The sequence below is a fragment of the Zootoca vivipara genome, chromosome 7 (assembly GCF_965207765.1).
Source record: "Zootoca vivipara chromosome 7, rZooViv2.hap1.1, whole genome shotgun sequence".
Lineage (NCBI taxonomy): Eukaryota > Metazoa > Chordata > Lepidosauria > Squamata > Lacertidae > Zootoca > Zootoca vivipara.
The window spans coordinates 57,491,277-57,516,218 of NC_142590.1; the positions used below are offsets into that span (position 1 = coordinate 57,491,277).

General features: G+C 39.5%; 1 protein-coding gene across 1 annotated transcript in view; it reads left to right on the forward strand.

Moving 5' to 3' along the window:
• The window catches only part of LOC118078875 (membrane cofactor protein-like), a 41,750-nt gene that overhangs the window by 3,591 nt on the left and 13,217 nt on the right, over positions 1–24,942 (forward strand). The window contains exons 2-8 of the mRNA XM_088673395.1: positions 657–836; positions 9,580–9,682; positions 10,860–10,945; positions 14,756–14,947; positions 16,635–16,820; positions 18,539–18,730; positions 23,522–23,713. Coding sequence (XP_088529521.1) covers positions 657–836; positions 9,580–9,682; positions 10,860–10,945; positions 14,756–14,947; positions 16,635–16,820; positions 18,539–18,730; positions 23,522–23,713 — 1,131 coding nt within the window. The remainder of the gene's footprint in view (positions 1–656; positions 837–9,579; positions 9,683–10,859; positions 10,946–14,755; positions 14,948–16,634; positions 16,821–18,538; positions 18,731–23,521; positions 23,714–24,942) is intronic.

Here is a 24,942-nt window from a genome sequence, read left to right on the forward strand (position 1 = left end):
ATTCTTCATCGATTTACCACAATGCAGATCTTCTCCTTAGTTACCTTGGCAAAAAACCTCTGGTCTTCCGTGTAAGGGAAAGCCTGGGCAAAAGACATCTTTAAAAGATGTTTGAAGCGCCTGATGATTTTTGCTTCTCGTATGGCAGGAGGAAGAACATTTCATAGCACAAGGGCAATTGTGGGGAAACCTGATTTTATTGGTATTTGTCACTCCACCCAGTTTTGTCTCTGGCCCTGGCTGCTATTAGCATGTGGTCTTGAAAGGTTTTTCAAAAGGGAATGTGGCCTTAAAGCTGAATATGGTTCCCTACCCCTTCCCTAGAGGGGCATTCCGGTCAGAATTCTGAACTTGGAAATGTATAAGAATTTATAAGAGAGCATCACTTCATGCTAGTATCATGAGTTTGCACAAGAGAAGATTCAGGAAGGCTCAGTTTTAAATTTCAAAGAGTACATAGTATAAAACACTTTCACATGTGTATTTTCAATTGTTCTTTCATATCTTAGTTATAATAATTTGCTTTTTTAAAATACTTTCTGGTATTTTTATTACTTATGTTTTATTACATTAACTATCAGAACAAATATGGTGAAATAGTGAACAATGTTTTTAGTTCAAAAGACTTAACATCTTTAACTATTGTGTTTTTAAAGGGGACCGAAAAAGATGTAAAATTGAGAAGTTACCAGTGTTTTCCTTTTCTGAGATCATCCATGAAATACCTGGTTATGCTGAATATGGATGCAAAAAAGGTTTTACCAGATTCCCTTCAAAACCAAATATGATTCATTGCATTGATGGAAACTGGACACCATTGGAAGACCCCTGTGGTGGTGTGTTGTAATTTTTGTTGTTCATATAAAGTTGCTGTAATGTTATAAACTCAAGAAAAGTTGAACATCATCTATTTTGTGGTTGTGATTATATCCATAGTTACCTAGAATTGAGCGCTATTAAAATAGGGATGACATCAAACTGGGAGGGGTAGATAATACCACAAAGATAGAAACAGGATTCCATAATACCATAACAGATTAGAGATCTGAGCCAAAACTAACAAAATGAGTTTCAGTGGAGACATATGTAAGGCTCTAACACTTAGCCAGGAATAATCAGATTCTCAAATATAATATGAGGGATACTTGGCTTGTCAGCAGTGTGAAAAGGATGTAGGGATATTAATAGACCATAGGCTTAATGAGTCAACAGTGCGATGCATCAGGGAAAAAGCTAATGCTGTTCAAGGCTGCATAAGTATAGTGTTGAGATCAGGGAAGTCATAGTATCACTCTATTCTGCCTTGGTCAGACCACACCGAAGTCGTAGTATCACTCTATTCTGCCTTGGTCAGACCACACCTGCAGAACTTTGTTCAGTCATGGGCACCGCAGTTGAAGAAGGGTATTTACAAGCTGGAACATGTGCAGTTGAAGGCAACCAAGATGACCAAGGGTCTGGAAACACAGTCTTATGAGGAATGATTGAGGGAGTTAGTTATGCTTAGTATGGAAAAGAGGAGACTGAAAAGTGATATGACAGACATCTTCAAATATCTAAAGAGCTGTCACATGGAAGATGTTCTAGAATGTTTACTAGAATCCAATAAGCCTCATGACCCTGCACAGGTACTGTTGGTGGTGACTGATGCATGCAACCAGAAAAAATAGCAAGTTATGGTTTATCTGGGATACAAGGAAGACTAGGTCGAACTTCATGAAATCTGGGTGGACCTTGTAGGTGCTTGGATCTGTTCTAGAATAAGGAAATGTCCCTGTTTTTTTCTAATAAAATTTTATTAAGACTTTTTCATAATACAATACAATAAAAAGCAAATTAATCTAGATAAAGAAGAGAAAAGAAAATACAAAGTCAGCTCTCAAAGATCTTAACCCTGTTCTCATACAAAAAGAGGTGAGAGCTGTGAAGGTGAGAGTTGGGAGTTTACTTTCTTCCCCCAGTCTCAGGCCTGGGAGACCTTCCCTCTCCCGCAGGGTCCTTCACCAAGCACCCATCACTTTCCTGTTGTATTTGCTATGAGTTTCCATCCTTTTTTAAAAAAACAACAACAAGAACTTCAATTTCCATCCATGACTTCATTCCACTCCTCCAACATCATAATTCTGCCATTTGGCTATTTTATCCCTCAAGACACTTCTGCGAAGGACTTCTCCATTTCATCATCTACGGCCCCCAACTTTCATTTCACTCTCCTGTTCCGGCAACCTTTTATTGGTATTGTTCTCCAAAGCTTCTGTGTCTTTAATTCCATTTTCCATTTCATCCTCCTGTGGTCCATTTCCATTCACCATTTCATGGATCTCAACTCTGATCTGTTTTAATTGCTCATCCACTAATTGCTGTAATATGCCAACAGTCAATGGGGTGTCCAACAATACTTTTGCCATACGGAATGTGGTCTTAGTCATATTAGCAGCTCAGTCTCTACCTTAAGATCTCCACAGTCTCTACCTTAAGAGCTTCAGTCTCCCGTCTTCACCTGAAGGTCTTCACAGGATTCCTTATTGGGCTGCATTCTTTTCCCACAGTGACATAGAAAAAAATACTTTTCAGTTTGAAGTCAGCACCATTAATAAAGATTTCTAGCAATTGGGATGCTATTTAGCCATTTAAAAATTTCTAAATTGCAAATAATTAAAACATGCTTTTTGTTTTGCTTTCAGTCTTTTGGTAATCATCTCTTCTTCAGCCAGCAGTTAGCTCACAATCCAGATGTAAATGTCAAATGGCAGACTGATAACATCTCAGTCGTAATTTAAGCTTCTTGGTCTGGGCATGGAAAGCTGCTTTTTCAGAGCACCCGAGGTTAATCCCTTGTTCATTGAGTGAATTTGACTGCCAAGATTTACAGCTTGGCTATCAGCAATCACAACAAGCTGTTAACAGGAGGCGTTGAGTTCACCATTTCCTTCCCCAGACATCTAGGAAAGCCTCTGCTATGATGATCTAGCATAGCAAAAATTGGATCAGACATGTTATGTGGAGTTTCATACTTCATCTCAAACAGCAGGATATGTTCTGCTAATGCCATTTTATTCTGCATTTGTAGGCTTTGTTAGCACAGTTCAAATGTCGAATAAGTTTCTTTTAGACCTCTTAAAGGTGTGGCAGGAAGCCTCCAGCAGAAGCAACTGAAGATGAAGCAGGGATGGCTGAATGTCGTCTGGATCATGGGTTTATTGTATTTGGGAAATTCCACCAATGGCCAGAGCATTGGATTCCTTGACAGAAAGGCAGTATATTCAGGCAGTAAAAACTAAAAACAAACAAACAAAAAAGATGAAGATGAAGGCTTTGGGCTCGAAGGGATGGCATGGCAAGGGAGCTAAGTGATGAAGGTATTGGAGCTATCCTATGGCCTGTCACTTGGCTGATGGTCATTCTATTTTTTTCCACAGCAGTCAGGTCAACAGCTGCAGCCTGTGTTTTTTTATTTTCATTGAGATAAATGGAATAGACTTTCCTGCTCTCTCATCTAGATTTCCCCAGTTTCAAGCAGAAAATTTCACATTTAAGCTGTATTCCTGTACACACTTACCTGGCTGTTTATTTCTGAGTAAATATCAGCAGCAGTTGGCAGAGTGACAGCAGTTACCTGACCTTCCATCACCAGCATTGATGCACTAATCCAGGAGTGGGAGGAGGCTGGCGTACTGCAAATGCACCGACAACAAATCTGGTGCTTGTAGTGGTGGTTTCACCATGCTGACCCCACTATCGTGGCTGGTAAACATGCATAGCTATATTGTGGTCTTAATCTTTCAGTTCATTAAACTCCATAGATTGCTATGTCTGCTTGGTGTGTGTGTGTGTGTGTGTGTGTGTGTACATGGTTTAAAACAGGCAGGATGTAGGCAGTCTGTAAACATTCTTACATTTGCATCATTCTAGTTTCTAACATGGTGTCATAAGTTGTTATATTGCTTTTTGTTTGCAAAAATCTGCCCCTTTCGACCAAAGCGAACTAGAGCTAAACTAAAATATGAGTTTGGAACATCAGTATTGTTTCCTATTGGGATGGTAGTACACTTTGTATGTAAGGCAGCATTTGAACAAGTTCCTGGCATCTTGAATACTATTACCTGTGGTAAAAATCTGAAGTGGTCACCGCTTGCAAAGTTCTGTAAAGGTACATCATCTTTTGCTTTTGATTTATTGTAATGATTTGCAGATATTTATGAGCAAAGACAAACCAGACTTTGTTTTTAAAAAGATAAAGTCCCCAGAACATGCAGGTCCTTGGACATTATTAAGATGAAATGTTTTTTGGTTTTGGCCACAAAGACATATTAGTGGTTTGGTGAACAGGGAAATAAAAAGTAGCCATATGACTCAGTTTGAAACATGTTTGAGCTAGGGACTGTAAATGGTGCAGCTGTTTGATTTGATACATTTACATTTAACCCTTCAAAGAGCTCAGAATATCATATGGTATGTATTTTTCTTCAGACATGGTTTTCTTCACCTTCTATTTTATCCAACGAATCCTATGGATTTAGGTTAGGCTGAGAGACAGTGACTGTCCTTAAGTCACCCGTTGAGCTTCATGTCTGAAAGAAGATTTGAACTTTGACCTGCCTAATCCTAGCTCCACACTCCAACCCCTACAGCACACTGACTATACAAATAACTGCTTTTGCAGTAAGAAGGCAAGTGCTATTTCTGACAAAAATCTAACTGCATAACCACCTTAAACTATGCTGAGTTTTGCATGATGAGGCAGCCAGGCAAGAGAAGAATAAATATATTGATTTTGAATTTGTCAAGAATAGCAAGTTGCAGTCTTGTAGACATGAAAGAAGCAAACATCCCAGATCATAGAATCATAGAATCATAGAGTTGGAAGAGACCACAAGGGCCATCCAGTCCAACCCCCTGCCAAGCAGGAAACACCATCAAAGCATTCCTGCAAAGATCTTATGCAAAGTTTTTAAAATACCTGATGCTAAGTAATTTTGTGGCATCTGTTACAACTATGCTGTAACTCTGTGGCAGGATAATTCACACAGAGCATCCTCTTCACAACATGCAGCACCTCATAGAATCATAGAGTTGGAAGAGACCACAAGGACCATCCAGTCCAACCCCCTGCCAAGCAGGAAACACCATCAAAGCATTCTTGACATATGCCTGTCAAGCCTCTGCTTAAAGACCTCCAAAGAAGGAGACTCCACCACACTCCTTGGTAGCAAATTCCACTGCCGAACAGCTCTTACTGTCGGGAAGTTCTTCCTAATGTTTAGGTGGAATCTTCTTTCTTGTAGTTTGAATCCATTGCTCCGTGTCCGCTTCTCTGGAGCAGCAGAAAACAACATTTCTCCCTCCTCTATATGACATCCTTTTATATATTTGAAGATGGCTATCATATCACCCCTTAACCTTCTCTTCTCCAGGCTAAACATACCCAGCTCCCTAAGCCGTTCCTCATAAGGCATCGTTTTCAGGCCTTTGACCATTTTGGTTGCCCTCTTCTGGACACATTCCAGCTTGTCTGTATCCTTCTTGAACTATGGTGCCCAGAACTGGGCACAGTACTCCAGGTGAGGTCTGACCAGAACAGAATACAGTGGTACTATTACTTCCCTTGATCTAGACGCTATACTCCTATTGATGCAGCCCATAATTGCATTGGCTTTTTTAGCTGCTGCATCACACTGTTGACTCATGTCAAGTTTGTGGTCTACCAAGACTCCTAGATCCTTTTCACATGTACTGCTCTCAAGCCAGGTGTCTCCCATCCTGTATTTGTGCCTTTCATTTTTTTTGCCTAAGTGTAGAACTTTACATTTCTCCTTGTTAAAATTCATCTTGTTTGCTTTGGCCCAGTTGTCTAATCTGTTAAGGTCATTTTGAAGTGTGATCCTGTCCCCCTCCCAGTTTGGTGTCATGTGCAAACTTGCTCAGGATGCCCTCAAGCCCATCATCCAAGTCATTGATAAAGATGTTGAATAAGACTGGGCTCAAGACAGAACCCTGTGGCATCCCACTAGTCACTACTCTCCAGGATGAGGAGGAGCCATGGACAAGCACCCTTTGGGTTCGGTCAGTAAGCCAGTTACAAATCCACTGAATGGTAGCATTGTCTATCCCGCATTTTACCAGCTTCTTTACAAGAATATCATGGGGCACCTTGTCAAAGGCCTGGCTGAAATCAAGATAGGCTACATCCACAGCGTTCCCTTTATCTACCAGGCTTGTAATTTTGTCAAAAATGAGATCAGATTAGTCTGATATGACTTATTTTTCAGAAACCCATGCTGACTTTTAGTGATCACAGAGTTTCTTTCTAGGTGCTCACAGACCATTTGCTTAATGATCTGCTCTAGAATCTTTCCTGGTATTGATGTCAGGCTGACTGGGCGGTAATTGTTTGGGTCCTCGCTTTCCCCCTTTTTGAAAATAGGGACAACATTTGCCCTCCTCCAGTCTGCTGGGACTTCACCTGTTCTCCAGGAATTCTCAAAGATTATTGCCAGTGGTTCTGAAATCACCTCTGCCAGTTCTTTTAATACTCTTGGATGTAATTCATCTGGCCCTGGAGACTTGAATACATCTAAACTAGCCAAGTATTCTTGTACTACCTCCTTACTTATTCTGGGCTTTGTTTCCCCTGCTGAATCATCTGCTCCATATTTTTCAGGTCGGGCATTGTTTTCTTTTTTGGAGAAGACTGAGGCAAAGAAGGCATTGAGGAGTTCTGCCCTTCCTCTGTCCCCTGTTCGCATTTCACCATCTTCTCCTGTAAGTGACCCCACTGTTTCCTTGTTCTTCCTTTTGCTACGGACATACCCATAAAAGCCCTTTTTGTTGCTTTTAACCTCTCTAGCAAGCCTGAGTTCATTCTGTGCTTTAGCTTTTCTGACTTTGTCTCTACATGTGCTGGCTATATGTTTGAATTCCTCTCTGGTGATTTCTCCCTTTTCCCATTTTTGGTACATATCCCTTTTAAATTTTAATTCAGTTAAAAGTTCTTTAGATAGCCACCCTGGCTTCTTTAGGCACCTTCCATGTTTCCGTCCCATTGGTATTGCCTGAAGTTGTGCTTTTAATATCTCCCTTTTAACAAACTCCCAACCATCATGAACTCCCTCCCCTTTTAGTATTTCTGTCCATGGGATTTCACCCAGCGTTTCCCTAAGTTTTCTGAAGTCGGCTTTCTTAAAGTCTAGGATTTGAGTCTTAGTATGCTTGGTTGCTCCTTTCTGCTGAATAATAAACTCCAGAAGAGCATGATCACCCCCACCTAATGATCCTGCCACTTCTACCCCACTAACCAGGTCATCACTATTGGTTAGGACCAGATCTAAAATGGCTGATCCTCTTGTTGCTTCTCCCACTTTCTGGACAATGAAATTGTCTGCAAGGCCAGTGAGGAATCTGTTCGACCTTATGCTCTTGGATGAGTTTGACATCCAACAAATATCAGGATAGTTGAAATCCCCCATTACTACTATCTCACTTCCTTTTGAATGCCTGGTCATCTGTTCCAGGAAGGCATCATCTGTGTCCTCAGTTTGGCTTGGGGATCTATAGTAAACTCCCACAATGAGATCACTGTTATTTTTCTCTCCCTTAATTTTGACCTAGATACTCTCAATTTGGCTTTGAAGTTTTAAATCCTGGATCTCTTCACAGGTATACACATCCCTGACATATAACACTACTACTCCTCCTTTCCTGTTTGGTCTAATTCTCTGAAATAGATTGTATCCCTCTATTTCTACATTCCAATCATAAGACTCATCCCACCAGGTTTCAGTGATGCCTATTATGTCGTATTTAGTTTGCTGTACCAAGAGCTCAAGTTCATCTTGTTTATTTCCCATGCTCTGTGCATTAGTATACAGACATTGAAGACCATTGATCATTCCCCCATGTCTCTTATTTAAGGATATTTTCCTCTCACCACTAGGTCTACGTGCTGTTTGCTCCATTTGGTCCTAGACATTTGGATGATCATCTTCAGAACTTGATAGACTCCTACCTTCAGGACCACTGTCTCCCTCCCCCACATAAGTCAGTTTAAAGCCCTCCTGATGAGGTTTTTGAGTTTCATGGCAAAAACATTCCTCCCAACTTTTTGAGGTGCAGCCCATCACTTGCCAGAAGTCCATCTTCAAGAAACTGCAGGCTGTGATCTAAGAATCCAAACCGTTCCTGTTTGCACCATTTGCGAAGCCAGTTGTTCACTTCCCCTATTTTCCCCTCTCTCCCTGGGCCATGTCGTTCAACTGGCAGGACAGATGAGATGACAATTTGTGCATTTAATTGCTTCAACTTCCTGCCCAGAGCCTCATAATCACTTTTGATCTTCTGTAGGCTATGGCTTGCAGTGTCATTGGTTCTCACATACACCAAAAGGAAGGGGTATTTGTCAGTGGGTTTTATGATTCCTTGCAGCCGTTCTGTTACATCTTTGATCTTGGCCTCGGGAAGACAGCACACCTCTCGAGACATCTTGTCAGGCCCACAGATCACTGCTTCTGTACCCCTCAGTAGGGAATCCCCTATCACCACTACACATCTCTTCATAGGCTTGGTCGGGATTCTTCCACGTGCTGTCCCTTCCAAGGTTACCTACATATTCCCAGAGGACTGACTTTTCTGCTCGTCTTCATATTCCTGATCGACTGTGATGAGGGAGAGATCTTCAAATGGAGTCTGTTCCTCGTCTTCCATGTTAAGGGAGAGCACTTCAAATCGGTTGTGAAGTTCTAAACACTCAGAGAGATCCCTGGGCCTTCTACTTCTATGAGTCATGTTCCTCCATACATCTGGGTCCTGTGTTGGGGAACTGACCTCCTCCTCAGGGATGTCCCCTATCTCCTCCTTGGTGCAGACAGTGTGCTCTGCTGCATCCAAGAAAAGCTCCAGCTCTTTAATTCTCTGGAGCGTAGATACACGGGCCTGAAGCTGCTGGACCTTGTCTTCCAGTAGGGCAACCTTGTCTCTTCTACCCAGGTGATAGTGCAGTACTAGCACTTTTTTATTTGTACTAATCTTCTGTGGAAGATTAAATAAATATGAGTGATGCCCACTTCCACTGGAAAGGCATCCAGAAACACAAAATTCTTATTCAAGGTGTGCAAGAGATTGGTTTGTTTACTCATTGCATGTGCTGATCTGTGCTTTCATAAGAGTTTAAGATGGTGTACTTCAACAGTTGAAAAGAGCAATGAGGGGCTGTTTGAACAGTTTTGTTAAAATATGTGAAGGAAAATGTAAAATAACAAAGTATGGCACTTTGAAGATCTCTCGCATGGTGATCATTGACATTACAATATCTTTTATGTGTAGTTAATGATCCTGGCAAATATATTCAGAATAATGTTTGGTTTTAAAAAGGATATTTGCTAGGATTGTGAACTGTGGACATAAAGAGATCTTGTATGTTACTATATTATTTTATGCATTATCTTAGATATAGTTTGATTTCCTTCATGTTATTAATGCAATTTGTCAAAACTGTCCTCCTCTTATTAACACCAGACCTGTCAAAAATACTGTTTGTTTTTTCCCCTGGTTTTGTATGTTTAATTCCAAAATGTTTCTTTTCAGCAAAAACATGTGAGAGTCCAGCACCAATAAAAGATGGAAGTATTTTCTCATTTAATCCAGCATACATCTCTGGAGCAAGTATTACATATGTGTGTTTTCTAGGGTAAGGGAACACCATTAAAGGCCACCAATAACATTTCCAATATACCAGTACTTTTGCTCTTAATTGTTTTTTCAGAAACTACTAAAATTGGCAGTACTTTGTAACTGAAGATGCAATCAGTTAAGTTCAGGAGGAGAATTTAAATATATTATTATTAAAGGTAAAGGTAAAGGGACCCCTGACCATTAGGTCCAGTCGTGACCGACTCTGGGGTTGCGCGCTTATCTCGCATTATTGGCCGAGGGAGCCGGCGTACAGCTTCCGGGTCATGTGGCCAGCATGACTAAGCCGTTTCTGGCGAACCAGAGCAGCACACGGAAACGCCGTTTACCTTCCCGCTGTAGCGGTCCCTATTTATCTACTTGCACTTTGAGGTGCTTTCGAACTGCTAGGTTGGCAGGAGCTGGGACCGAGCAACGGGAACTCACCCTGTTGCAGGGATTCGAACCGCCGACCTACTGATCAGCAAGCCCTAGGCTCTGTGGTTTAACCAACAGTGCCACCTGCGTCCCATTATTATTATTATTATTATTATTATTATTATTATTATTATTATTATTGTCATCATCATCATAATCAGTATAAATTTCATTTTTATATATGTATACCATGCCTTTTACCCTGGGAAGGGACAAAGTGGCTTGCAGATAAAAATAAAAACAATTAAAAACAAAGGGAGAAAATAATTAAAAAACAATTAAAAATTGATAGTTTCATACACACAGAGAGAATAAAACATTACTGATAAACATCTAGGATACATTCAAAGCAGCATAATTAACAGGAAACTTAAATATAATCCTAAAAATTTCGAAATAATACATTACTGTATAAAAGAGGTTAACTGCAGAATGCACGTTCAACACAGCGAAGTTAACTATTTTTTCTTAAACATTTTAGAAGAAAACAGTAAAAAAAGTTCAATATAAAATGCACTTTTAAAACAGCATAATTAGCAAGAGATTTTAAAATTATCATAAGCTTAGAAAACATGAAGAATCAGGGCTAGATCGGGCAGTACCTCCCAGCTGCAATCTTGATATTTTAAGCGCAGTAAGACCTTATCTAGATTGGAGTAGACCTGAACAGCACCACTCTATGAACTGCCTACCAACTGTACTTCTGATTTATATGGCTTGAGCATCACTTGGTTGGATTTTTTATCCTGTACATTCAGATACAAAATGATTGGGAAACGTTGGAACACATGTGAGGAATATGGAAGTGATGTTCGCTGGAGTAATCCACCTCCACGTTGTGTGCGTAAGTAGTGTAAATTATTTACAAATTTGGAGTGATATTTTTTGTGATTAACAGCACAGTTGTTTTCTTGGAAGTCTGTTTCACTGTGTTCAGTGGAGGTTTGTACCCAGGTAGGGATATAGAGGATTGCACCTGAAGGCTGCATTCCTATGAACACTTCCTTAGGAGAAAGCCCTATATTGAACTCAGTGGGACAATTGGGCTATGAATTTTCCTTAAAATTTAGTAAACATGGACATTAAAATAAGCAAATTAGTTAGTTCCTATTCTGTGTTTGTTCCACAGCTACGGTATTCATAAATCTGTTCTGTCTCATTTCCATAGTAACCTGCTAATTTAAAAGAGCCACATGGAAATACATACAGTATTGAAGCATGTATATTCTCACAAAAAGATGCATTACTTTTTCTGGTTTTTGTATATTTTTCTTAATTTTAATAAATAAAATTACAACATAGATTATCCTTAAAAAGCTCATATTAAATAATTCAGTCAAAAGAATACAGGAACGAATCATACATTTCTAAACATGTTGTTGTTGTTTAGTCGTTTAGTAATGTCCGACTCTTCGTGACACCATGGACCAGAGCACACCAGGCACTCCTGTCTTCCACTGCCTCCCGCAGTTTGGTCAAACTTATGTTCGTAGCTTCGAGAACACTGTCCAACCATATCGTCCTCTGTTGTCCCCTTCTCCTTGTGCCCTCAATCTTTCCCAACATCAGGGTCTTTTCCAGGGAGTCTTCTCTTCTCATGAGGTGGCCAAAGTATTGGAGCCTCAGCTTCACGATCTGTCCTTCCAGGGAGCACTCAGGGCTGATTTCCTTCAGAATGGATAGGTTTGATCTTCTTGCAGTCCATGGGACTCTCAAGAGTCTCCTCCAGCACCATAAATCAAAAGCATCAATTCTTCGGCGATCAGCCTTCTTTATGGTCCAGCTCTCACTTCCGTACATCACTACTGGGAAAACCATAGCTTTAACTGTACGGACCTTTGTTGGCACGGTGATGTCTCTGTTTTTTAAGATGCCATCTAGGTTTGTCATTGATTTTCTCCCAAGAAGCAGGCGTCTTTTAATTTCGTGACTGCTGTCACCATCTGCAGTGATCAAGGAGCCCAAGAAAGTAAAATCACTCACTGCCTCCATTTCTTCTCCTTCTGTTTGCCAGGAGGTGATGGGACCAGTCGCCATGATCTTATTTTTTTTGATGTTGAGCTTAAGACCATATTTTGGGATCTCCTCTTTCACCCTCATTAAAAGGTTCTTTAATTCCTCCTCACTTTCTGCCATCAAGGTTGTGTCATCAGCATATCTGAGGTTGTTGATATTTCTTCCGGCAATCTTAATTCCGGCTTTCTAAACATATTTTATATATGTTGTGTTTTCGTGCTTTTTTTAAAAAATCAAAAATTACACCTGAAATTTTGGAGTGCGAAATCTGAAGGACAACTTTATTCTGATTCCTTGCATTAGTCTGCAAGTTGTGAATCCAGCAAGTTAGGTACTGGAATTTGCAAAGAATGAATTCCTCAAGCATTTTCAAAATGTAGTATGTTATGCATACAATACAAATAAAATAAAAAATGTTAGTTATAGGGTTTACAGATTTCTTATTTAAAATGCTATTGTAGATGTCTAAATGAGGTCTCTAAGTTTAGACTAATCAACACATATCTAAATTACACGGAATGTTGAGCACCCAGAGGTAATTGAATCCCGCCCTGCTTCTTACTGATAACTTTCTGGTTTGCACTTTCTTAAGCTATTTAAACAACACCAACCTCCAAGATTGGGTTTAGGTAATATTAATTCAGCCAGGAGTAAAGAAATAATGTCTCGTCAATTGTAAATGGCTTTTGTCCTTATAAGCATTTAACTGACAGAGACTATGGTAAGAATATTTTAATTTCATAAAATTTACACAGCTTGATTATAAAACAAAAAGCTCTCAAAGTGGCTATGGCAGATCGCAGTCTAGAAAATTTCACAAAAGAATTTGCTAAAAACTTCTAAGAATACAGTGGTACCTCGGTTTATGAACACAATTGGTTCCAGAAGTCTGTTCATAAACTGAAGCGTTCATAAACTGAAGCGAACTTTCCCATTGAAAGTAATGGAAAGTGGATTAATCTGTTCCAGACGGTCCGCGGAGTACTCAACCTGAAGCGTACTTAACCCAAAGCATGGGTGTAATTGGTTCCGGAGGTCTGTTCATAAACTGAAGCGTTCATAAACTGAAGCGAACATTCCCATTGAAAGTAATGGAAAGTGAATTAATCTGTTCCAGATGGGTCCGCGGCGTTCGGAAACCGAAAATTCGTAAACCGAGGTGTTCATAAACCGAGGTTCCACTGTAGGTGAAATCAGATAAGAGGTAAAAAGCAGGGAGAACTTTGTGTATATACAGATACACCCAAAGGCATACAGAAGGCATTTGAAGAAGGTAAGTGCTGCTGGCTGTACAGGCGACTCCCCACCTACACAAGGGTTACGTTCTAGCACTCCACAAATTACTTTCTTCTTTACTCCACAAATTACTTTCTTCTTTAGTCCACATTTATGGGCAACTTTCCCAGCCAAAAATCCCCCCATAGAGGATCAATTGATTTGATAAGACAAAGGGTCCTGCTCCATTATTGTTGCTCATGTAAGGAAAGAGGACACACTTAACATTGTTATTTTAAACCTTTGTTGAGAGTATGTACAAAATGTCATGTAGCATTCGGTTGAGATGAGGATTACATTGGGGCCAGGTGGGTAGGGAACACAAAGGAGGCTATATTCCAGAATGCATGATGGCACCAGTCCACCAATGCATCAGGCACCAGTCCACCAAGGTTCTGGTGTCATGAGTTATCTTCACATCGTCCCTATGTTTCCATAAGGAATAGGATTCAGATTGCATGTAAAGGTTAGTGTACGTGGTTAGTAGGGTTACATATAGAGATCTAAATAGATATTCCCCGCAGTAATAGCACTCTTCATTCATGAAAAAGTATAAAACAGAATATTTGCATGTGCAGCTATTATTATATAGAAAGCTCAACTGGTCTGGAATCTGCTCAGTGCTTGGATAGTATATGTACTTACCCTATTCGTTCTATCTTGAGTTCCATGATGGTAAAAGGCAGATTCAGTGTGACTTAAAATGTGGTGTAATAACAAAGGTTAGGTTTAAATACACTTAAATGTGCACATTTATCTTGAGCTTACTTTTCAAGTAGCTATGCATAGGATTGTACAATAAGGAACATCGACTGCAGAAAATTAATAGTGCAGTTCTGACAATCATTCTATGAAGGTGGGAATGAGCGCTTGACCCAAGCGTCTTCTCCTCTCCCTCTTCTCCTCCTCCCCTGGTTGTGCATCAATTTCAGTATGAAGATCCTGGCTTGTATTAAGGCAGAGTTCTCTGTTAACATAAGAAGCAGCAACTTCTGGCTTACTTTCTATTAATCTAACAGGAAAATAAGCCAGGATATTGAGTGTATTTCAGTACTTCCAAAAAGTCTTCCTGTCTGCACAGAACTGCAGATGTGTTCCTGTATGTGCAACACCACAGAGAATGACTCTCAGAATCACAACCAATGGTAATACCCTGCTGCCAAAATGTGAGCCTCTCTTATTATGATTTTGTTCATTTTGGGTAAAATAAAGAAATAAATTTAACTGAGGAATCGAATAGGTATTTATCACTTCTAAATAAATGTATTTAAAATAGAAGTTGTTACATGGTATGTTTGGGAGTTTTCAACAGTATGCTGTTGACAGTTTTACCATTTTGCTGAATTATTCGATTTTCTTTTAGGAGTTGTATGTATAAAGCCTCCAAACATTCCTGGTGGATCCCATAACGGAACTGCACCTCCTTATCCTTATGGAATAGTGATCAAATACAGCTGCAAGGAGACTTACTCACTCATTGGAGAACCTATTATATACTGTGATGTTGATAAGACTAATAGACCACTGTGGAGCAGTAAACCCCCAAAATGCCAAGGTTGTTTTTTTTAATATATACCAGTTTTTCCTTCATGATGATTATAAAAAACAAAACCTGTTGACTTGTCAGGAGGTTCTGCTGTATTGTTGCATCCCTTTCCCACCTTACATTTTTTAAGAATTTGAGATAAACGGCAAAATGTCCAGGCTCTTATTTTGTCTACTTTTTGTTGTTGTTGTAAAAAGCCTTCTGGCACTTGACTTTTACAATTTTAACCAATGAATGAAATCATAGAAATTATTGATATTTGGGAAAAGGCTAAAGCATTAACTTCCTGGTTCATTAATGGGTGATTGCTGAATCACAGAAAACAAGGATGTTCCTCAGGATTTGAGTGTATAGGAGTATGTCTATCGCACATACTCCTTGCAGTAAAACAAAGTCAGGTATTTTTTCATACAGAATGGGTGGCATCATTCCCATTTGTAATGCCTACCCAATTATCATTATACATTCAGTGGCTGGATACATACCCACTAGAGAAGAGTAAACTGGTCCAATTAACACAGATTTTTCTTCTCTGGGTGGAGGTAGGATGTTATAATACTTTTCATAAAGGTCTGTTTTTTCTACTCACTTTCTGAGATAGAATCTTTTGGTAGTGAGAAGTACAGTAAAGCGGTAAAGGGAAAGGGACCCTTTTATCTTTAGGTAAATTAGGTCCAGTTGCGGACGACTCTGGGATTGCAGTGCTCATCTTGCTTTACTGGCCGAGGGAGCCAGCATACAGCTTCCGGGTCATGTGGGCCAGCATGACTAAGCCGCTTCTGGCAAACCAGAGAAGCACACGGAAACACCATTTACCTTCCCCCCCGGAGCAGTACCTATTTATCTACTTGCACTGCGTGCTTTCAAACTGCTAGGTTGGCAGAAGCTGGGACTGAACAACAGAAGCTCACCGCGTCGTGGGGATCCGAACCGCCGACCTTCTGATCGGCAAGCCCTAGGCTCTGCAGTTTAACCCACAGTGCCACCTGCGTAAAGCACTACTTCATATTAAAAACATAACAATGCTCCATTTTAAATTATCTGTTTATGGTTTAGTCCCTGTTAGTCTAAAAGCAGGAAAGATAACTCTTGCCCATTAACAAAGTGAATAATTTCCACCAGTATGTACTTCTACTGGTATGGCACAGATGATTTTGCTGTGCTTCAGAGAGGGCTGTATTTTCCTTCTGAAAGAAAGTTTGAAAATGTGGATTGTGTGATAATGTCTTCCATCTCTTTTGATTCACACAAGTGCTGCGGTATAGCCACTGATACATAGCAGTGCTTGTTGGAGACATAATTTCCCCATGAACTGTTTGATTGCTAGGAATACAGTACGTTTAAGTGCTAATTGGAGGAAATATATTTGGATCCTTCTAAGGATTAGTTCAGCAGATGGGACTAGTTTTGGAGACCTTTGATTTGCAGCAGCCATTACTAAAATAATGGGTATTCCTCAAACAGGAAAATACCTGTAGGAAGAGGCCTTAAGATAGCAGGAGCCTTTTTTCATCATGTGTTCTATGCAGTCTCACAGAAAAGCATTTATAGTCTCATTTTCAAAGATCTTCTAGATTGATGACGGAATATATTAATTTTTAGTAAAGTTCAGCAGAAAAATATCTTGTAATAACGTAGGAATGTAAGGGTTCTGTTTTTAAGGGATTTTGATTTTTAATATTATTTCTGCTTTCAGTGATTATATGTGCAGATCCAGTAGTTCAAGATGGAGTAAAGAAGATAAGTGAGTTTAAAGATTACTATACCTTTGGCAGCAATATTACATTTGAATGTGAAATTGGATACTTCATGATCGGAAGTTATATCATTCGATGTGTGGCGAACAATACTTGGATCCCTAAAGCACCATCCTGCAAAAAGAGTAAGAATTATTTAAAAACAAAAATATTAGCATCTATGTTTCTGCATTCAACAATAAGAAGCCATTTAAAACGACATTTATGCCTAGGGCGTGCACATTCCGAAATGCAGGCATGCAAAGAAGTATGTTGAAACACATAGTTTAAAGAGTGATTATTTAGCCTCACTAGTCACACAGAGGTATGTTAGTTATTTATAACAAAAGCCAAAGTCATGAGAATTCATATGAAAGATATCACAGATAATAATTATTAGAACTTGAACATATGAGAACAAAATTATAAAATAGAAATAGATTCTCAAAGCTGTGGCCACTATTTATAAAAGAAAGAAGTTCTGCAAACAATACAGATTATAAACTGACAAGATTTCCAGGATTGAATCTCATTTCATATTTCATCAGAATCAGAACGGAGAATCATTCATAGATGGTCCTCTGTTTTGTAAGACCTCAGCCAAATTTTGATCAGCAGCAACATACTGGTATACTTACTCCTTGCGGAGGAGTCTAAATTCTTCCCTGTTGGATTGCAGTTTTGAATTTGAATGTTTAAATTACATTATCTTATGAAGCTTTTCAAAATTTATTTTTTAATATTGGAATCCCGTTTTTATTACAGTCCTTTGTAATATTCAACCATTTGGTTGAATTCAAATGGTTAAGAGCTTACGGAAGAAACAAATGAGATGTCATATTATTGTGACTTTATATTTGTACATATTATAACATTGTTAAATACCATTGCCAGTCTCCACAGCAGTGCCAGAGTCAAAGGAGTACCAGACACTTATCTAGGGTCTGTGTTTCCTTTTGGAAAATGAAGCACAGTGGAGCCTGGGATGTCTTTATGATATTTGGTTTATTTGTACAAATAAACAACCTGACTCTACGATATAAGGGTGCCCCAGGCTAACACCTCAAAAAGAAATTAAATGACTTAATTAAATGACACATGTTGATCTCCTAGGCTTTAGAAATGTCTAATATACAATTTAGGAAGTTTGCCTTACATAATTAGCATTTCATAAATGCTAATTTCAGAAGGTTAGAAATATCTAACATGCAACTTAGACTTGTTTTACGATTACATTCTTGATTACATTCTAACACTTGGGGGTCTGATACACAGTTTTAACATGCAAAGCTTAATTAAATTATAGCACCTACCAACCTATAACAATATTATCAAACAAATGTTAACATTTTGCACCATGTTTTTAAGAAAGTAATATAAAAAAGCAAAATGATGTACTAAAGGGGATCTATGGCTGTCGTCTATGAAGGTAGTTCCCCATCGGTTACTTTGTCTTTTGTTACATATATTTGGGGGCCCTCTCCGTTGATTTTTGTTAGTCATTTGTGCCCAAAAAGAAAGAAGCTGCCTGATGAAGTTTCTTAGCCTGGTTACCTGTGAGCTGTGCTTACCACAACCAGTCAAGTGGCTATTTTACAAGCTTGCCAATGTGTGACTGCTCAGAAAATACTCAGAGAACAGAAGTTACTTTTGATGATGTCACAGGAATGGGATTTGCATGACTTGGCCATGAAGCAATTAGTAGTAAAACTGCATTTTGTGACTTACTTTCATAGATTACCCAAAATTCAGGTATGTGATATTATGGTAATACCTGGAATCCTACTATGAACTTATAAAAGCAAGGCTAAAATGATGTAGACATTATTTTATATATATTGTGGTTTTATTTTTCTTGTTATAGTTTCTCAAGATATTTGTGGTGCTCCAGGAATTCTAAAAGGAAGTGTACATCCACCACAACCTCATTATAAACTTGGAAGTATCATTTCTGTGCAGTGTGATAAAAAGTATTCTTTTCCTGATGAAACCATGGAGATGAAAGCAGAATGCAAAGGCTACAATCAGTGGGATCCCCCTATACAACTTTGTTTCTGTATGTATAAATTCAGCTCTGTGGTATTGACGTCTGTTGATAAAGAAGATAAAAACTTAAAAGCCCTACTAGGTTAGACAAGTCCACTTACTTTAAATGGTCAGACGGCATTGCAGCCTGGCCACGGGCCTGGTCAGTGATCCAGCAGTCAGCTGGGGAGGACTGTGGGCCTGCTTGCAGATTGGCCTTTGGCTGGCAGGCCTGGACCCGGGGATTCCCGGGGCGGGGGCAACCAACCAATGGGCTTTTCTTGGGTCCGCCCCCAGGGAATAAACTGAGCCCAGCAAAGGCTCTTCTAGTCCAGCATTCTGTTCACACAGTGGTCTACCAAATACCTATGGGAAGCCCTCACTCAGGACATGGTGCTATTGCACTCTCCTATTCATGACCCCAGCAATTGGTATTTAGAGGCATGTTGCTGCTGATATATAACAATTATGACTGTATCATATAGACCTTGATAGCCTTATTCTCCATCAGATTACAAGTATCTAATCCCTTTTCAAAACTGTCCAAAGTTGGCTTCCATAACTACATTTTGTAGTACAGTAATGTATTACATAGTTTAACTGTGTTGCGTGAAGAGCTTTGTTTCGTCAGTCCTGAATCTCCTATTCAGATTGATTAGATGACCCTGGACTCTAGTATACTATGAGAAGGGGAGAAAAATATTCCCGTATCCATTTTCTTGAATAAGTTTATATACCTCTATAATGACCCCCCCCTTATCTTTTTTTCCTAATTAAAATGCCCTAAATATTATACCCTTTCCACAAAGAGTTGCTCCAATCCATTCATAATTTTGCTTTCGCTTTTATGCATCATTTCCAGCTCTACAATACTGCTCTTTTGCATTGCAGTAAGCACAACTGTACACAATATTCAAAGTGTTGCTGCACCATAGATTTATATAAAGGCATGCAATAGGCAGTTTCATTTTTCATCCTTTTTTCTAATCCTCATCATAGAGTTTGCCTTTTCACAGCAACTGTAGGTTAGATGGCACTCTGCTTCTAATACCATGTTCAAGACAGATACTATTTCCCAATTGTCTAAATCAGAGATAGGCAACCTGGACCCAAACCTTGTCTGAACACTTCCTGAAGCTATTCAGTTCTTACACCCCACCATTCTTTCTTTTTACCTGGGCTTTAAATCCCTTCCCCTTAATATGTAGTTTCAGAGCAACTAGAAGGAGTATATTTTATTTGATGAGGAATAAAATCATTTTCCTATTTATATTGCTTGAGGACAATAAGTCCCACAGCCAGCTGTCAGAGAACAAATTGGCAGGCTTTTGCTTTTTGTGTGTATAGCATACTAAGGGAAGAAAGGGCTTATTTTCACTGGTTTTACAAAACCATAACTATTGATCAGTTGTGCTGAATTTAATAAATAAATAAATAAATATAAGAGCATCCTGCTAGAGAAGATGAATGACACACACCCCCACCCAGCATCATATTCTTATAGTGACCAACCAGATGCCTATGGGAAGCATGCAAGCCAGGACACCCAAGCACAAGAGCACCCACCCCTTGTGTGCTTTCCAACAACTAGTATTCAGAAGTATACAGTCTCCGATCATGGAGACAGATCATATCCATCATGGCTAATAGCACCTGATAGTTTTATCTTCCATTAATTTGTCTAAATCTCTTAAAGCCATCCAACTTGGTGGTCATCACTGCCTCTTGGGGGGGGCAGGAGAGTTCCATAGTTTATATGTTGTGTGAATAAGGTTCTGAATACTCCAGCATTCAGCTTCACTGCAACAGCTTCTAAGTGTTATATGTTCTAGTGCAGGGTTCCCCAAACTAAGGCCATGGGCCGCATGCAGCCCACGAGGCTCATTTATGCAGCCCCCGGCAATTCCGGTGCACTTCCGGGCCGGAGGAGGCTCGTGCGCATGTGCACCAGCTATTTCCGGTGCCTTTTTGACCCAGAAGTCGGCCGGAAATAGTATGTGCTTGCGCTCCAGCCCAAATCCGGGTACGTTTGGGGACCCCTTTTCTAGTGTTATCGAAAAGGGAGAAAAGCAGTGAAAATGTAATGGGTGGTAGTCAACTAGTTTTTATACTAGTGTAAGGAGATTTCACCCATCTCCTCCTTCCATGTATGGCTTGCACCATCCCTATAGCTCCAAAGGGATAGTGAAACCCACAGAAGAGATTTTGCAGGAACAGGAGAACTGTCAGTTGCACAAGGATAAATCCATGAACTGATGGAACATTCACCTTAGTGCTGCATTGACTACAAGCCATTATAGTGAATAATTTAATAGTTTGCTTTCCCCTGCTAATGTTCTAATATTAAAACATTATCTCCTTAATAAAATGAAATAGTGAATGATATATTTTTATCCACAGGCCTTTTCTCTAATATAGAGTGCATCTCATCTCATTCACTTCTGGGTTTCTTTGCAGGGAAGCTATTACCTGGGCTCCTTTCAGGAGAAAAGGAGGGATATAAATTTGATAAATAAACAAATAATAAATGATACTGCTACTGTACTAATATTAACATAGTGCTGCTTCCTTTGACAGTATTGTGCTAAATGTTTATGGAAGAGGCGATGCAGTAATGCACTACTTGATGGATGTAAATGTACATTGTTTTACCTTATTTGCAAAGCAAAGTCTAGAAACAATGGGGCAAAGTAAAAATAATAGTAATTTCGGGTAACACAATGTCCAGTGTAGCTTCAAATATAAACTGCAACTGTTGAATTCTCTCATTCCTCGTAATGTGGAATGGCATGAAGCTAAAATGATGGTGTTTAGGCCATAGTTGCAAAGCTGAATGCTGTGTGTCTTGCTCAATAGCTAGCTTGTGAATTGTTGGGACAAGTAAAGAGAGGGTGATGCTGGGTCTCTCTCTCTCTCTCTCTCTCTGTCTCTCTCTCTCTCACACACACACACACCATTTACCTCTCCTGAGGATCCACACGCTACTAAGGATTCACACGCTAGCAAGGTTATGCTTAAAATTCTACAAGGCAGGCTTAAACAGTATGTGGACCGAGAATTCCCAGAAGTGCAAGCTGGATTTCGAAGAGGCAGAGGAAGCAGAGACCAAATTGCAAACATGCACTGGATTATGGAGAAAGCTAGAGAGTTCCAGAAAAATATCTACTTCTGCTTCACTGACTACGCAAAAGCATTTGACTGTGTCGACCACAGCAAACTATGGCAAGTTGTTAAAGAAATGGGAGTGCCTGATCACCTCATCTGTCTCCTGAGAAATCTCTATGTGGGTCAAGAAGCTACAGTTAGAACTGGACATGGAATAACTGATTGGTTCAAAATTGGGAAAGCAGTACAACAAGGCTGTATATTGTCTCCCTGCTTGTTTAACTTATATGCAGAATTCATCATGGATGAATCCCAAACCAGAATTAAGATTGCCAGAAGAAATATCAACAACCTCAGATATGCTGATGACACAACCTTGATGGCAGAAAGTGAGGAGGAATTAAAGAACCTCTTAATGAGGGTGAAAGAGGAGATCCCAAAATATGGTCTGAAGCTCAACATCAAAAAAATTAAGATCATGGCCACTGGTCCCATCACCTCCTGGCAAATAGAAGGGGAAGAAATGGAGGCAGTGAGAGATTTTTCTTTCTTGGGTTCCATGATCACTGCAGATGGTGACAGCAGTCACGAAATTAAAAGACGCCTGCTTCTTGGGAGAAAATCAATGACAAACCCAGATAGCATCTTAAAAAACAGAGAAATCACCTTGCCGACAAAGGTCCGTATAGTTAAAGCTATGGTTTTCCCAGTAGTGATGTATGGAAGTGAGAGCTGGACTATAAAGAAGGCTGATCGCCGAAGAATTGATGTTTTTGAATTATGGTGCTGGAGGAGACTCTTGAGAGTCCCATGGAAAAGAACCTCATGAGAAGAGAAGACTCCCTGGAACCTCATGAGAAGAGAAGACTCCCTGGAAAAGACCCTGATGTTGGGAAAGATTGAGGGCACTAGGAGAAGGGGACAACAGAGGATGAGATTGTTGGACAGTGTTCTCAAAACCACCAACATGAGTCTGGCCAAGCTGCGGGAGGCAGTGGAAGACAGGAGTGCCTGACATGCTCTAGTCCATGGGGTCACAAAGAGTCGGACACGACTAAATGACTAAACAACAACAAGGATCCACAAACTAGTACTGTGGTACTTCTGGTTGCAGTCGGGATCTGTTCCAGAGCTCCAGTCAGATCCCAAGGTTTCTGCACCCAGAGGGACTGCTTCTGTGCTTGCGCACAGCACGGTAGAGTGCTTCTCTTCAGCACATGCATGTGCGGTGAAACCTGGAAAAATACTTCCGGGTTTGCCGCGTACATATCCTGAAGGATATATAACCCAAGGTGAATGTAAGAAGAGGTACCACTGTAATCAATATTTTGATGCATCACACACAGCTTTGCAACCATGACCTAAGAGTCTAGCCACACCACAGGAGGAAGCAGCAACAAAGCTATTTTGGTGATTAATCAAATCTCAACACCCTGGCTCAGATAGCATCAGGACTTTTTCCCCCAGCCAGAACTCACCAGAACTCAGTTCCAGCACCTCTCAGGTGGGCAGCATTGCATTTCAAAGAGAATGAAGGAGGTGCTCATGGTGTGTTCTGGCACCTCTTTTTCTAGAAAAATATCACCAGATAGCATATTGGTGCATAACAAAGGAGTAGAAAAAGCCTCATGCAGTATGAAAGATTTTGGAAAAATAATATTATTTCTATGTGGACTTTTGTGTTACTTTATTATTTATGATCATTGTTTGTTTTCAGTTAGATCATCCCCAGACATTGCTAAACTCCATATCTCTAATGGAATAATAAAACATGGGGGAAAAGAATACTATTATCCTGGGGATGAAGTTATTGTTCAGTGCTATGGTGGCTATTCTTTGAAAGGATCATCTAAGTTTAAATACATTGGTGGAAAAAAATGGGTGCCTAACACTCCGCATTGTTATCTGAGTAAGTATTAATCCTTGTGAAAATGTAACATGCCAAATATTTTTCAATTGATATGAGACTGCCTCCTTTTAAATATATGCTTCCATAGAGTTACAGAATCTAGACAGTTTATCTCACAGTTGTGCATCAAAATTTAAATGATTAGCTGGCCTTCTTTGTAGTCACTTCAGATTCTCCTCTACTATTTGATATAATGACCTAGGAAGAAGGATATTTATTCTGAGAGACTGGAGAATCCATTTCTTTCTTTTTTTAATAAATCATTTTTATTAAATTTCCCACTTTAAACATCCAATCATATTCTGAATTATATAAATTATACAAATATCAATTAAACAATTAATCCAAATCTTCTGCCAAATTATAAAAATTTTAAATCAGACTTCCCATGCTTCAGGCTCAGAGGCCTAATCGTCTTATAATACACTGCATTTCTAATCAATATAGACCATATCATTTCCAATAATTCTATTACCAGTATTATTATTCTATCTTTTTTCCCCTTCAAGACCCTGAGTCATTCCAGCAAGTGAGTTTAACCAAACAATATATGATTCTGTGTGAATTTTATGCCTATGATTCCCATCTGTTAGTTAGCAATGTCTCCTCACAAGCTGGAATCTTGCCAAGTCAATCCAGGAATCCAAGAGTCTTTTCACAGCCAGCTGCCACCATCTTCAAACAATTCCAATAAATCAAATCAAGCCTCTGTTCATTAGTTTCTCAAGACCGGCTACATAGTACACCTTTTCAGGAGAAATATTGCCAGATCAAAACTGGAAATACACATCTAATGAGGATAATTATGGCTCACTCCCCCTTTGACTGTTTTGTGGCCCGATCTTGGCTCTAACATGGTGGACCCCAATTATAACAGCGTCATATCCAAGAAACTTCTTGACCAAGTTCCAGCTGCTAACGAGATTGCTTCTATTTGATGTTCATATTTTAGGGACTCTTAATCACCTTCCAGGGAAAGCCAAAAATAAAAGCTTTATTTGTTTATATTTTCATTTCCACACAGTCTATTTTTTTTAAAAAAATTATCACAATAAATTCAACTTTCCAATCTCGCTTGCTTTATAAAAGTTATAGACGATTCTTCTAAGGGAGGTTTTGTTAGGTAGATATTAAGGCACAGCAAAAAGAAAGAAAAAAAGTACACACACACACACACCGGTCAACTCCATCACATACCATTCTAGCGCTCTGCTGTAATCATTCTTCGG